This window comes from Triturus cristatus, chromosome 11 (genome assembly GCF_964204655.1).
Source record: "Triturus cristatus chromosome 11, aTriCri1.1, whole genome shotgun sequence".
In the NCBI taxonomy this organism is placed as follows: Eukaryota; Metazoa; Chordata; class Amphibia; order Caudata; family Salamandridae; genus Triturus; species Triturus cristatus.
Genome location: NC_140594.1, coordinates 940,510,495 through 940,526,714, shown reverse-complemented (window position 1 = coordinate 940,526,714; position 16,220 = coordinate 940,510,495). Strand labels below are relative to the sequence as shown.

The following is a 16,220-nucleotide window of genomic DNA, read 5'->3' as shown; positions in this document are numbered from 1 at the left end:
TCGGGGGGAATTGTAAGCGTGCTACTCACCCGAGAGGGTCTCAAGGTGCTGGGGGTGGGGTGGGGGGGGGTGAGTCGCTCCCTATCAGTCAAAAATCCAGGTCTTGAGCATCTTCTTAAAGATGTTCAGGGAGGGGGAGCGTCTGTTAAGGAGCGGGAACTCATTCTAGGTCTTGGCTGCGATGTAGGAGAAGGTTTTTCCACCTGATCTGGCTCTGCAGATGCGTGGGGTTTCAACAAGGGTGAGGTCGGCGGATCGGAGGTTTCTCCTGGGTATGTGGAAGGAGATTCTCTTGTTGAGGTATTGAAGTCCGGTGTTGTGGAGGCATTTGTAGGCATGGGTGAGTAGCTTGAAAGTGACTCTCTTAATGCAGAGCCAGTGTAGGTTCCGTAGGTGTTGGGAGGTGCATTCTTGTCGAGGAATGCCAAGGACGAGTCTGGCTGCGGTGTTCTGTATGGTCTGGAGCTTGCAGAGCAGAGACTTGTTGATCTCAGCGTAGAGGGCGTTTCCGTAGTCCAGTCTGCTGGTTATGAGCGCGTGGGTGATGGCCTTCCTTTATTCGGGGGGGGGATCCACTTGAAGGTCTTTCTGAGGATTTGGAGGGTGTTGAAGCAGCTGGAGGTGACAACGTTGATCTGTCGTGTCATGGAGAGGGAGAAGTTGAGTATGATGCTGAGGTTTCGGGCATGGTTCGTGGGTGAGGGGGGACGGCTGAGGGCCGTAGGCCACCAGGTGTTGTCCCAGGCTGAGGGGGAGAGTCTGAGAGCGAGGACTTCTGTCTTCTCCGAGTTGAGCTTCAGGCAGTTTCTGCTCATACAGGATGCAACGTCCTTCGTTCCTTCCTGGAAGTTGAGTCTGGTGGTGATAGGGTACTTGGCGAGGGAGAGGATGAGCTGGGTGTCGTCGGCGTAGGATACTATGCTGAGTCTGTGCTGTCTGATGATGGTGGTGAGGGGGGCCATGTAGATGTTGCAGATCGTGGGGCTGAGCGATGATCCTAGGGGCACTCCGCAGTTGATTTCTGTTGGTTCGGAGAGGAAAGGTGGTAGTCTGATTCTTTGGGTTCTGCCGGTGAGGAATGAGCGGATCCAGTTGAGGGCAGTTCCTTGTATGCTGGCGTCATGGGGTCTGGCGGTGAGTGTGAGGTGCCTTTCATGTAGAAACAATTTTTGATAGTCCCTTCTTTCAGGATCTTTGATTTCCTTTTTGAGACTCTGCATACACACTCCTTCCTTTTCTTCGTAACCTTTGTCATTTTGTCCTTGTTTATCAGGAGAACCTTCAACACAAATCTGATTTCCTCTGTCCTTCTTGCTTTCCCCCACTACCTACACCCAAGTCAGTAAATCCTCACTCTCCTTCCTCTAGCTATTTTTTTATAAATACCTAGTGCTTCTACCACTACCTACAACCCTAGAACTTCAACCCCTACCTACACCTAGCACTTCTACCCTTGCTTAAACTCTTAATGCCACTTCTCCTGCATATCCTCTAGTACTCCTAGGATCCACCACCACCTTAACCCTAGTAACTTTTCCCCATCTTTACACTGAACCTCTTCCACCAACCTACACCCTAGTTCCTCTAACGCCCACCTTTCTTCTCTGTGTACCTTCACCCTTGATTATACCCTACTATGGCTTAGCCCTCCCCGTATCATAGAACCTGTGCCCCAGCAACGACTCGCCACCCCACACATACCCTAAGAGCTCCCCCTGTTTCCAATATTTTTTTCAGTTTTCGCTTTGCGCTCAATGTGTTGTTTTCTTGTCCTTGGATCTTTTTTGGGCCAAATTCCTTCCTTTCTTTCGAAAAAGGTTTTCCTTTTCCTGTTTCTTCTTTCCCTTATTTTGAGCCCAATGTGCTCAAATTCTTTTTGAAAAGGAGATTCCTCATTACAAGTTAATGAAAATGGGGTTTCCCCCCAGGGGGCATCAGGCACATGTACTCCATTTCTTTCTGTGTTCAAAGTGAGGTAGAGCTGTGTTGCTAATGTGCACCGCCAGCAGCAAGATGTGTGCACTGATATTCCTACCTCTCTAAGGTGGTCACCCCTTAAATTGGTCCCCTATCAAACTTAATACATTTATTCTCTTCAAAGTCTTGCTGATTTGTTTTCAATATTCATATAACACAAACCTAGCTATGACAGAAGCAGAAAACTTTACAGACATTGTGGGTAAAATTATTCCAAAATTGGTACAGTGTACTGACGGGAAGAGGTAGAAACGGTAGAATCCCTCTGGAGGACATTTCACATCAATTCTATAAGGCCAGAGGGAAGAGCTTAGAAATGGTGTTCTTTAGGAGCTATGAAGATGATGTCCAGGAAAGTGTAAATTTTAAGAATGTGTATACGGTGATATATTTTTTCAAAGCATATGGTTTTCACTTATTTTTTGTGGTGCTCTGCTATTGCAGTTTGTTTCTGCAATGGTTGATTGATGGCATTTGCCTTTATCCATGCTTAATATGTTACTGCTAGTGTTGTAGATAGATTTTGCGTGTTGTGTGCTTGGAGTCTGCTTGCACATTGTACCAGAGTTTCATTTGCTTGTAGATGGCCTTTCATTCACCCCTGAAGTGTTGACCAATTGGTTATGGCTTGAACTAGATGGCCCTCACTTTTTGCGGGCTGATCTTATATATGCTCCAGCACAGTTTATCTTTGATGTGTGCTAAAAAGCATCCACATTGGCAGGTTCTAGTATGGAATCTCAAAATATGGCGAGTTTATGGCTAAGATTTCGTAACAGGACTATAATATTTACATCGACTGACTGCGGAGGATGGATGTAGCATGGTGGATGGAAAGTGGGATGGGTTGGGGATCTGTCCAATTCAGAATTTGGGGTTAATAAATATAGGGAGTGCCATGATGACTAATTCCAGAGTGTTGCCTTTGTCACGTGCAGGATTGTAAGGTTACTGGGTGAGGTCCAGTGTGCTTAGAAATGCTTTTTTATATTCTTATTTTTGAGTTCCACAGAGGTTTAGGCTCTCAAGCATATATTGTTTGTGCAGCTAGGTAACATGTTTGTGAGAAGGCAGGAGAGGTCATCATTAAAGGGCTTTCTAATTCATTATGACCTGTAGTCTAGAAGGATTAGGTGGTAGGTAAGTGTCTGGGGTGAAGAAAAGGGAGGGGGGACTTGGCTAATGGGAATTAATTGTGTTTGAAGGATTGTGCTTCTCGGAAAATAAATGGCCATGTTGCTTTGTTCATGACTTCTAAGTCTCTCCTTCTTTGGCCTGCATATGATCAAAGAGAGTCAATGGAAAAATGGTCCAGCATTGACCCTCCCATCAATACCAACTACTGATCATCTTTACTTCAAGAGTTCTGTTGACGCGGTGGAAACAGTAATCTTACTCGGCCACAGTGTCTGAAGGTCTTGTCCTTCCACATGTAGTCGGGCTGATTTCTCTCACCGCATGCTAACCATGTCTTGTATGAGGAATATTATCACATCAAGTCGTTTGCTTGAGAATAGCAATAGCAGAGCCATAGTTTGTTGGACATTAATAAAGAGAGGGGGGGGGGGTAGGTTTTGTTGTGGAACACTTTCACATGTATTCATATGTATGTTGAGAGAAAATATGCTTTCACACCAGTATTCTATAGAAACAGTCATAGAATTTGCATGGTGTTGCAGCGCTTCTGTTGCCTGGTCCTCCTCCATGGTTCTGGGCTTCTCGTGGAGTGAAGTTGAGGTTGTCTGAAGCCTTTCAAAGTGGTTAGTGTATATCTGTCTGTCCAATGTATTGCTTAGTTTATGGTTCAGATTCGTTCATGGAAAAAATAAGATGTAGCCCAGCTGAAAGGGGGTTTTGCAGTGTGCTACGTGCCTGGATGTGTGTGGCAGTGCTGAAGGGCTTTGCTGTTTATTTGATTCCATTGACGTGCATTACTGGCCAAGCCAAACCGAAGGAGACGGTTCTTTTGGATTGCAGAATGTTTTAGAAGAATGTCATTCCCTTTTACAACTATAACTCCAAGTCTATGAAGTTGTAAAAAGACAACCTTCGGATATTCTATTTCATGAAGTTTGAAAACGGAAATAAGAATTTTTTACCAGAGAATTGACGAAACCATAAATTACCTGAAACTTACTCTTCTTAAAGACTGTTAAAATTGGAAAGTACCTCCATTAGTCCAGCATGCTCGCTTTACTTGGAGAAACCCCAATATTGCGTGAAATATTAAAGGTCCATGATGAAATACAGACACAGGCAGCTGGGTACATATGTAATCGTTTCAGTACACTACACTCGTTCTACAACTTGTTGTGAATTGGTCTAACATGTGGTGGGTGTGAAGATATTGGTGTACTTTTGAAGCACCAAGGCAAATCAGGGAATCATGACTGGTAGGTGTGCCAAAGTTAAGAACGAACTGATGAGTCTGACAAACCTTATTTTCAATGTATGACCTGATTAGGTCAAAGTAGATGACAATCTTGTGTCCTCTTTTCTGTTTGGAAAATATGGGTAGAAGCAGAATAACATGTTCTGACAAGGCAGGTGTCAGCTTCACACATATCACTAACAAATAATTACTGAAGTGGGTGTATCAAACAGGACAGGCCCAGCCCCGGACAATGGGGCAAGTAGCTACATATAAAGAAATGCCCCTGATGTCCTTCTTCACTGGGTTGACTATTCCATAATTCGCATGAAGTAATGTCCCACAAATCATGGAAGAACGGTTGATCGTGCCAACTCCACCTATGTGGAATTTGTATCCAAGTTTGGATGAGTGAATGAAAACACTTTAGCGCACCATGCGACTAGCATTTCTAGGTGCTGGGTTATTTTGGCAGCACCCGCAACATCACTTCAACCTTATCGAGCTTCCACTGGAAATTGCACTGCAGATGTTTCATTGTCCAGAGAAAACACAACAGCCATTGTCGCTTTTTGGTAAGAAGGCAAGCAGTGATGAACATGTAAGTATACTTACTTGGAGTGATTCTCCCGAGGATTGTTGATGTTGACAGCTGCAGTTATCCCACAAATAATGAGGGGAATACCTCCGGCAATGAGGTAAAACCTGAAAGCAAAATACAGGAGAAAAGATCATTGTACCACATCATAAACACAAAAGTAGAAGTTCTCTGCAGAAAATCTGTATGCCATCTTCAAGAGACAAAAATCAACCCAGCCAAAATAAAAAGAGCACATGGAAGTAACAGCGTGTCCTACCTGACTCCCTCCCAGTAGCATCACATATAGAGGCATCACACAACATTTGACCCCGATATAAGATATGTAGCTACATTTTAGTGAACAATTATTTTGTAACAGATACATCTTCAAACTTCTACAACTTGCAACATTAAAACTCATTCTTACCCTTAAAGCATCAGGTCCGATTCCAAAATAGTTCATGTATTGCAAGCAGGGAAATCACTTGCTGCTCCTAAATGATGCCATCTTCAGGGACTCCAACAGACCTGCTGCTCTAAAGTAGCAACTAAACAGTGATCTAGAGAGACGCCAACCCTTCGAGGGACACACATCGCAGGCAGACCCAAGTGTGCTTCTGCCTATTAGTGCTTGTAGATCAAGGGAGAGTTAGAGACACTCCTGCCCCCACTGCAATAGAGACAAAGCGATACCTGCACAAATTCTTGTGTTACAGCAAGCAAAGTCCAAGATAGATACTGACAAACTCCTGCCCTACACATGGGCAAAAAAGAATGACAAACTTCTACTCTAAAGCCTTTGTTGATAAAAAAAGGATGTCCAGCGGGATTTCGGTCATGCAGCTCACGAAGATGAAAAGAGCTAGAGGGCTTCTGTTCAACAGCCTGCATTGACCAAAACATTTATCAGCCAATGCCTTTCTATGGGAGTCCCCACTCTTTCACACCCTCACAGAAAACAAGGACATTTTCAGTAAGAAGCTAAAAAATAAACACACTAGTGGTCACCAGAGAAATGGTGCTTTTGTATTCCTATTTAGTTAGCTAAAGCCAAGCATGCAGATCTCATCATATCCGGCTGGTCTTGTACGCATCCACAGCAACATCCCATATACTTTGAGAGACAAGCATTGGCATAGCCAATAGGTCTCGCCTTTGGGACCTTATAAGTGTTTAGCCATGCAACAGTTGATGTTGTTGCACCAAGGATATTGTGCTGGATAACCAAACACTTATAAGGTCCCAAAGGCGAGACCTATTGGCTATGCCAATGCTTGTTTCCTTACTCATTAGGGTCTCTGGCAGTTTTCGTCATTTTCAAGCACTTTGGTGAAGTTCCTGGGGGCTGCTGTCTTTTATTGTATTAACCAAATGTTAGATGCAGCAAATGGTCTGAGCATTCAAGGCGAAATCGTCTTTAGAGAAGGGTCTTGGCGAGCAGGGGGAAGGCATGCATATAAGGATGAGACCAGGTCTAGAGGCTATACTGGCGACCTCAGATCTAGGAGCCAGAGACCTGTTCTAATCCAAGCTCCCATGCTTAGGCAATACATTGTTTGATCTTTGGCAATTCACCACGTCTTCTTGTCCGAGTTCTAATATTCGTCAAAACGTAAACCTATCAAGAACAGGAAGAAATCCAGAATTAAGAGCCATATTAAAACTGAACTACTCTGTTCAGCCTGGAAGTGCTGAACCAGGCAAGGTACATAATCTGTGAGTGAAGAGAAGGCACGGCAGACTTAAAGGACTGACTGGTGCTTATTTGCGGTCAATGATTATGTTTTAAAATACTGAATGATGGTTAGGTATCCTTCAAAAAAGGCAATTTGTATTTAAGTCAATTACTCGAAAACAACAGCAAGGCAGCCTGCTCTCAATATATTTCTAGTGGCAGCTGGCTCAGGGAGGCTCAGTTGGAAATCGCTCTGCACATGAACACATGCAAGGTCCCTTCCTGATCCCAAGTGACAGCTCAGGGAGCTCAAACATGCGTCCAGCCCCCGTTCTGACATTTCGACCGAAGATCTCTTTTATGCTTAACGCCACCAGGGAGCAGCACTCCAGAGCTATGTACCTCCTAATCTACACCATACAATATGAAAACAGGAAATAGCAATCCTGAAACAAGTTGAAAGTTTACAGAGGCTGTCAGAATTTGGGTCTTTCAAATGAAAGCTGACAAATCTACAAGGAAGAGAGAAGTCAAAAAATTAAAACGTACTTTGTTATTTTATAACATGTACATATGTTTGAGTACAGAGTCTTCTACGATTCAATATACTACGACCGATGAAATTAGACCCCAGTATTTTAAGACCAAATGAACTACTACTTGCAAGCAACAGTCAAATAGTAATTTCTTTCCATGTTTCGTGTTAGGTTAACAAGATTTAAACGCGTAACAAACCAGAAATTGGGCACCGAAAGATGTCTTAATTGTGTTTTCTCACTGCCCTTAAGATGTATATATGGCACGATATATCTATATGAAAGCCTAGAAGCAATGGCAGTGGTGGCGGCAGCAGGCAGGCAGGCCGAGCTGTGCTGGAGGCCCTCTGCAATCAGGAGAGTGGGCCGCGATCACTGTGGCATTTTCTCTTGCTCTTTTGTCACCTTCGCTCTTGTTGCCGCTGCTGCACGCTGGGCACTGGTGGAGCAATGTTGACTTTGGCTGGCATTTAACGCAGCAGAACAAATACTCTTCACAACATAAAAGATGTTGCCAGGCTCTCGACGTCAGGGCAGTCAATTGGAGAGCGCGCATGTGTGAGAGTCCGTGTGCGCAGGCGAGAACGCAGGCATTCTTAGGTACGCGCGTGTCCGTTCACTTTTCAAGCACTGCACTCGTGCTTGTGGTGCGCCGCTGCTCGCTTCTGCAAGGTGGATGCTGCCACAAGCACGAGTGTGTGCTTGAAAATGAGCCGAGCGACGGCTAAAGGCCCTCCTATGCAGCGCATGCGCGCTGCATAGGCGAGACCTAAAAAAACAGCAACACAGCCTGAAGCACCTTCCCAAATGAACAGCTGAACTTCCCACAGGAGCCACAACAACCAATATAAAACTGGAATGTGGGCAATCTAGCACAACTAAGATGCCAGCCCAACTATACTGACCTGTACTCACCCAACTATAGGAAGTCTATATAGCACTAGAATAACAGATCCTTAACACGTTGCATGCTTAAATCTAAGACCTCTCAAAAACACACCAAACAGACCAACAGAAAACCATGCCAAGTCACCTGCAAGAGACTTTGCGCAAAAACACAAAACTATGTGATGAATAACAGGGTATATACCAGCATATGGCAGTCAGCTTATCTTCTGACATAAAATATTATTGTCCTAAATAAGGTTTACAGAAATAGCCCCCATTTGGAGTTAAGAATAGAAAATCTACGCTCAATGGACCAAATATTTTTCCAACCGATGCTTAGAACATGACAATTATGCCAGACGATATTTCTGCTTACGTCATTCTGATGATATTCGATCGAAAACATCTCCAGTGGCTTGAATATGTATTGCTGCATACTCATACACCACACACACACACACACACAAAATTCATACACACAGTTAAGTGGTCAAGATGAGCTACAATACATTGGATGCAAAATCCAGTGCTTAATTTGAGCCGGTGGTTTCCGGTGCTTGGCCCTAGCACTAAATTCTTAGCACCCGTGCTTGTGACAGTCTGCCAAATTTGGGTATGAGCACAACAACAGTTTATTAATTTAATATACATTAACAATCATTAATACGTGCCACTCAAGCCATTCTTAAAACTTTGGGGTCCTTGAATTTTATGAAGTTACACTTGCAGGAGTGTCATTGGTTCGCAGTTGTGTTGGTACTGTAATTGACAGTGCTGGCAGGGGCAATGAATGGCGCAAGCTGGCGTGTCCTTCTGATGAGGGTCCTGGAACTTGTTTTACAAATTAACCATTGATGCAAATGCACATACATGGTTAAGCAGTCAGACATGTCTGTAAATATCTGCCAATGCAAACAGACCTCTAAATAGAACAGTGGCAATCACAATTCTGCACACATAAGACTGACGCCAAAAACCACAACGTAACAAAACAGTACTAACCTGTACACATCCATGACTCAGTTCAACATAAACAATACCACTATAACTCACATACAGTTACCTAGTTCACGAACACAGCAACAGATGGGCACTGCAACACAGGCTTACTGGGTGTACACATCTACATACAATCAATTCAACAAAGTATAAAAGGTGTGCAAATGTACAAAGCAGCGCTAATCACGTCCTTAATGGAGAGTCGACATCTACACATTCACAGAGCCTGTGCATATGTATAAATGAGCAATTACACAGAATCGTCATAACCTGTACACACCCTCAAATAAAACCTAAAAGATGATCGACAGAAAAAGACATACGCCCCAGATAAGAATCTAGCACAATCACGTTTACCCATAGGTGAAAAGTGGAACGTAAGAACTTGAAAATGCTCACTGTAGAACAATCACACAATGATGTACACATAATTTTTTTAAAAATATTACAGCAACACAGTTTGTAACTCCCTGTGCATATAAAAATAGACAAACGTGGCATGGCAATGAAGCCAAGCACACACATGCACACCCATGAAAACACTCCTACGAAACACCACATCAAAGTAAAAAGGCCTGTGTGTAGGCATCCTCATCATGCCTATGCCTCACACATCTGAGGAGCAGAATCGCAAAACATGCATCTATAACGTATACCATGCTGACAAATCCGTTTACAGGTACGGCACATTTTCAGCTACCTGGGGGCATATATTCACAACGAAGTTACGGAGTGCGGTGTTAGCCTTCCTGGCTTAACGCCGCACTCCGCCACTTCAGAAACACAGGCTTGCACCATATTTACAACAATATGGTGCAGCCCTGCGTTTCTCCCTGCGCTGGTGCAAAACTTAGCAGCCTAGCGCCAATGCAGGCACCCTTGCACCATAGTGCATGGGTGTCTGTTTTGAGGGGAATATTGTTTATGTGCAGGAAGGTCTCCCTTCCTGCACATAAACAAACTTTAAATTACGTTTTCTAACTTGTATGTGTACTGTTTAATGCAGCACACAAGGAAGTTGCAAAACGTCATTTCTTTTTGATTGTTTGTGTGCAAGAAGGGTCACCTTCCTGCACATAAACAATCAATGGCAATTTGCTATTTCTATGTGTGCTGCACAACGCAGCACACATGGAAACAGCAAAAACGATGAGAAATTAAGCATTTCTCCTCATTTCGGCTGTTTATGACCAGGATTTCCTTGGTCTTAATTTTGGCGCTGCCTCCTATTTACGCCTTACTTGTAAATTGGGGGCAGCGTCAAAATCAATGGGTGTTGCGGTGGACCGCCCACCGCAACACCCATTGCCCTCCCCTTTCATGCTAAGTATAGCGTGAAAGGGTGCCTTATTTAAAGGCAGCGTTAAGCTATGTTAAATGGCTTAACGCTGCCTCGTAAATAAGGCGCAGCACCTATTGCCACCACAACGTCACTAAAAGTGACGTTGTGGTAGAAATAGGGGGTTGTAAATATGCCCCCTGGTGTGAAAATGATTGCCTTACTCGTTAGCGTCTCAACTTCCTCTTTGTTGTCATCCCTTGTGCAACCTGTTACATCTCAGGTGTGGCGCCACAGTGCGGTGGAAGATAACGAGAGCATAAGGCATGGAACATGCAGCTACCTTAGCATTGGTCTGTGTGCCGGCTGGGGAGCGTCTCCTTCCTGCGGTAGAACTGGTTTGCGATTCATATCTTTGTAGATGACTCGCGCCTTTACGCCCATCCACAGCAGTGTGGCAAGTGTAGAGTAATGCAGCACAGTGCCAACCTGCAGAGGTAAGACAATGTAAGGGTACATCATTTGGCCTCGAATATGGATAGATCATCACACAAAACTACTTCCCAAAGATACTCTAAGATTACTTCGAAGGCTAGACATGGTGTAACTGGTGGTCGCTAGGGTCCAAAAAGTCAGTCGCTGAGCACCAGAACTATGTGTACTAACAGGACTATCAGTGTTCACAGTACAACGTTCCTCCCCAACACCCATTGCTTTTTGATGCTGCCCCATTTTTACAAGGTATGGGGCAGTGCCAAAAATAAGACCAGGAAATACCTGGTCTTAAACATGCGACACGAGGAGAAATTTTTATTTCTCCTCGTATATTGCTCTTTCCACATGTGCTACACTCTGTAGCATACATAGAAACATCAAATCGCCTTTACAGATTGTTTATGGGCAGGAAGGTGCCCGTGCCTGCACATAAGCAATTGCCCCTGCAGCGGAGGCCTAGAGATCGTGATACCTTCACTACCTATGCCCACATATCAACTGCCTCTGCACCAGCACTAAAGCCCATTTAAAGGCAAAGGCCTCTATGAAAAGTGCAGTTGTTCCTCAGAAGCTAGTCAACTTCAAGACCCCACATATAAACACTCTTGCTGTCTCTTAATGAGGTGTGACGACTGCTGTGCTGTCCAGCTGGGGCTGATGTCTGAGGCACCGAAGTGATGCAGTGAGGATGCTTGAGGCTGGGCAATCACAGCCACAGAAGGCACTTACTGCTTGGCAGACAGCTAGGTAGTTGGTGAGAGTAATTCCCCCAGCGAACACTGCAGACGTCATGGCGATGTGGAAGCAGAGGTTGAGGACCATGTGCCAGCCTTTCCGCGAAATGTGGATGGTGCTAGAAAGAGAAAAAGGTGTTTAGCATTTCATGAGGAGTCTGTGCTGTCAGGCGGATGCCAGTGCTGTGTGGGGATATAGTACTTAGGAGGAGTCGTAGGCAGAAAAAGATTAGAGTCATTTCTACCCAATTGAGGTCCTCCTGTGAACACGCCATAAGAGGTGAAACCAGAGGTAGAGGTCCCATTCAGAGTGCTGGATGGCTCAACATGGAGCGGACTGTCCTCCTAGGCAAGAGTCACAGCCAGTCACAAGTCAGGGTTTGTGTATAGGAGACTGGTTCCATCTGAGACATAGTGGCATTTTAGATACATGACCCTGCCAGAAAATATAAAATGTTTCCCTGTATGCTATTACACTGAAGGGGGACAACCAAGGGCCCTTGAATAGATCCAAATATAACAGACTCTTGTATGTGCTCACACTAATGAACAGAAGATATAATGACTGGACATTGCACAACAACAGAGGTAAAGAGCCGGGAAGAGTAAGAAGAAAGTGAAAAAAATTTATTTGGATGAATTCAATCCGGCTTGAGGTGAAGGAAGCAGCTGGTGTTCCTGGAAGTAGTGTGGTGCGGAAATTGAATGGTTCCAAATGGTGGAATTGTCTCTGATGTTTCCAATGCAGGCACTGCAGGATGTTCCTCCAAATCCACAGTTTCCATTATGAGCATATGCTAAGCTTTGGTCTGTGCACACAGGGTGAATCTCAGAGGTGAGTTTCTAATGGGCTGCGAATGGCCATGAGGATAGGGTGAATGGGACATCCAGATTCCTGTATGATTGGGTGGAAGGGTTATTATTAGCACCTTTCTGGGAGGTCCAGTTACTGCATGAAGTAACACAATAACTGAGGAACAGTTTGGCCTATGAGCAAATAAACTGAACGATTTCCAACAGTAACTGATCTGTACCAATGGTTGCAGGTGGTGGATACCAGTGCTCATTTTTGGGACTAAAGATGAATTTTCATTATCAGACTTTAAGCCAGAGCAAAAGAGAGAGAAATGCAGAAAAGACAGAAAATGAGAGGGGAGAAAAACATATGAAAACTGTGATATCAAGACACAGAAGGGAAGTGAAAGAATCTGCAAGAGTGAGACAAAGAGACAGGATGTATTGGGTGGTGGAAGAAAGAAGGAACTTAAGTCAAGCCTAGTCAGACAGTTGTGTACTGGAACCCCGGCTTTCGGCATTGCTGACTGTAGACTTCTAAGGAAAGGAAAACGTTGGACCCCTGCACTTATTTTGTATTTATTTATTTGTCCAAATTAAGCACCAATGTCTAGACACACTGCTGCCTGTGAATGTCCCCACTTTGCTTTCATATTGGCCAGAGAGACTTTTAAAAAGTTCCTGAAGAGCGCTGAGCAATTCAAAGTGTTAGTGACACAGAGAAGATGGTCTGGCATGTTCCTGCATTTTATGCTCATCTTTTGGGCACTAATTAGTTTGAGCCACTGAAACAAGAGTAGTGTCTACAAATACTAGTCCATATGTGAAGCAACTCGTTTAGTTTTGGTTGGTGATTTGTAAGCTTTCTCAGATACCACTAGGGAAGGACAAGTGACACTGTCTGAGGTGTTGGCTCTACCTAAATGCTAGTTCACATCCCCTTTACACAAGGGAGTGGGGATGGGAGTTATGTTTTGTAAGTGGCAAAGGGGAGTGAGAGTGGTGCTTGCAATGTCTTTGCCAGGCCCCTAATACCCGAGGTTTTAAAACGTGGAATTTCAAAATCACCATGACTAACCTTGTGAAGTCACCTCCCTCTGCACCCTGCCTTAATGGATGCACTTTCAGAATAGAATGCCACTGAGCCATGCAAGTTTGCGCATGCCTTCTGGTATGCCTTGGTAAAAACACCCCAGGCACGTGGCCCCAAAGTCTTACCTGTGTTTGACGATATAGGAGATAATGGTGGCAAATAAGCAGAGCAGCAGTATGGCCGTGCACGTGTAGATAACAGTGTGTGGCAACTCGGTACTGCAGTGGGTCACATTGGAGAAGCTGTTCAGTTCCTGGAGATCAGAATAAAGCAGAAGTGAGTATGGTATAGAGTGAAAATAACAAGAAGCTATATGGTCAATAAAGTACTCGTTAATGCGAGCCCTCTCAACAAGGCCACACTGCCTTCAATGAATATACAGATTGACCAACAGAACTGAGCACCAAGATAGCACAGAATACAAATCCAGGGCCTCATTTATGAGCACTTTTGTGCTGCTGGAATGTCCCTTTTTTGAAGCTACGGTGGCGTAATGTGCCCCGGCATATTTACAAGGCCACGTAATGCCGCTTTACGTGGCTTTTCATGGCCTTGTAAATATGTGCTCCTTTCACGTAGAACACTGTGTCAAAGGGACGTTCCATGGGTGTTGCTGTGGGTGTTCCCACACAACACCCTTGGAATCTGAAGCAATCCCAGATTTACGAGAAATCTTAAAACCTGGGAATACGTCAGAATCTAACGCCACCCCAGGGGTGGTGTGGGGCGCAACAGGGGAGAAAAGTTTTAATTTTTCCTCGTTGTTACTTTTTCTATGTGTGCTGCATCCTGCAAGAGGAAATCGCCTGTATTGATTGATTTTGTGGAGGAAGGTGTCCTTACCTGCGGAAAATCAATAATCCCCGCAACGCAGCACCCTTGCACCATGGTGCAAGGTGCCTGCATTGGCGCATGGCAGCCCATTGTGCACCAGCGCAGGGCAAAAGGACAGGGATACAGCATATCTCATAGATACAGCGAATTCCTGCCCTTTTGTTTTGCCGCAGGGCAGCGCAACAAGATTCCTTGCTGTGCTACTCTGTGTCAAAACCTAATAAATGAGGTCGCCAGAATGTTACAAAAGACAATTTGTGGAGTCAGCCACCCATAGAAACCATAGATCACACAGTTGAACGAAAGATTTAAAAAAATGATAACAAATTCTAAACACTACACATTTTTCCCTTTAAAGGAAATACAGGAAAGGACACTTTATATAAAAGAAAGTGTCATTAAATCCATACCGGTTGCCTGGTAAGAGCTAGGGCCAAGTCCATACATAATGTTTATATTTTGCAGATTACTCCTGTACTTTTCCTTAAAATTATAGTCTTTCAGAATAATCCTTCAGTGCATCATTACCACTCTGCAGTGCACAGCGTCCTCTGCCCCCACTCTTGTGTTACTACTACTGTCTTCCATCACATTCACAAGGTGCAAACGTATACCAGGATGGTTCGAATTTCCTTTACACTGTCAATATTTTACTTTTGCTACTCAGGATTTACTCCACATGGCCCTGCTTTCCAATCTAACAGCATTTACTGTTTTTTGTACCCCTTTAAATGTGAATAATCCTTTATTCTCCCATCGGAGATTACGGAATTTTGAAAACTGTGCCTCGAACATATCTTCCTCAGAATATAAACTACTAAAATATTCTGCAGGTAAGCATATTATTATTATTATCAGCGCACTTATAAAGCGCCTGGTTACACTCAGCCAGTGTGTCCCCGCGCTACGTTGAAAGCCGCTAAGGTAAGCTACCGGACCATTATCCTGAAGGAAGTAAATGAGTCTTCAGATTTTTCCTAAAAAAGCCCTCCAAGGGCTCCAGTCGCAGACTCCGAGGAAGCTTATTCCAGAGTTGTGCCGCCAAAAGACGAAAGGAACGACCCCCCATCCTGGCTCTCTTCACAACCGGAACACATACCGACCCTCTCTCCTCAGATCTTAGGCGGCGAGTTGGAACATAAGGAGTGAGAAAATCGACAAATATCTAGATTCGATATTCTTAACTCTGTAATTATTTACCTTGAAGATATAGACTAGAGGATACACAGGAACTACCAATGATTGTGTCCAGTTAGTAGGAACAAAGGCAGTATAAAACGAAGTACCGACAGGCTCACCCCGTACAGAAGCAAGGCCCTCGTCGACAAAGCGTAAAATATGGACTGGAGTCGAAATGGGACTAAATTTAGTCACTGGAATGGTTGGTCTCACTAATGCGAGGGCAAGTAAGCTCAGTTAGGCCTTGGTAGCAGACATAGTTGTAAGTAAATATGTAGAATGAATTGGGTGGATATTATATTACTGCCAATAGGTCATAGTGTGGATTACAAAGGGGCCCACATGCTTGCTTTGTCATTAAACTGCAATTTGCTCCCAGTTTGTTTTCAAATAAACTTACTGGATATAAAGAAGTTACTTTCTTGTAACATTACCTTGGAACCTGCCTTTTATTCACATGCATTATATTCTCCTGCCATCTGGCAGGAGAATGCAAACGATATAATACTATAACAGACCCATGGATAACAAATATGTTACTTAGCAGTGGCAGGGGGCTTGTAGGTTTGTATGGGTTACAAATTCGGGTGCACCGCATTCTCTTCCATCTGACAGCTTGGAGTGGTCTTTTATTACAGATCCACTCAGCAAAGGAAGCAGTTGCTTACTCCTAATGCAAGCATTGCGACTAAGTATCTACTATCCAGGGGAGGCTGCTCTGTTTAGGTGGAGGAGCGTCGCCCCAAAGGCCAAAGCTGCAAAATTAAATGGTTATAAAGTTTATT

At 44.1% G+C, this 16,220-nt stretch overlaps 1 protein-coding gene across 1 annotated transcript in view; it reads right to left on the bottom strand.

The window, feature by feature from the left end:
- The window catches only part of ADGRA2 (adhesion G protein-coupled receptor A2), a 511,074-nt gene that overhangs the window by 6,275 nt on the left and 488,579 nt on the right, over window positions 1-16,220 (bottom strand). The window contains exons 15-18 of the mRNA XM_085634945.1: window positions 13,548-13,675; window positions 11,530-11,653; window positions 10,649-10,794; window positions 4,964-5,053 (exon numbers count right to left, since the gene is read on the bottom strand). Of these exons, the coding sequence (XP_085491071.1) occupies window positions 4,964-5,053; window positions 10,649-10,794; window positions 11,530-11,653; window positions 13,548-13,675 (488 nt within the window). The remainder of the gene's footprint in view (window positions 1-4,963; window positions 5,054-10,648; window positions 10,795-11,529; window positions 11,654-13,547; window positions 13,676-16,220) is intronic.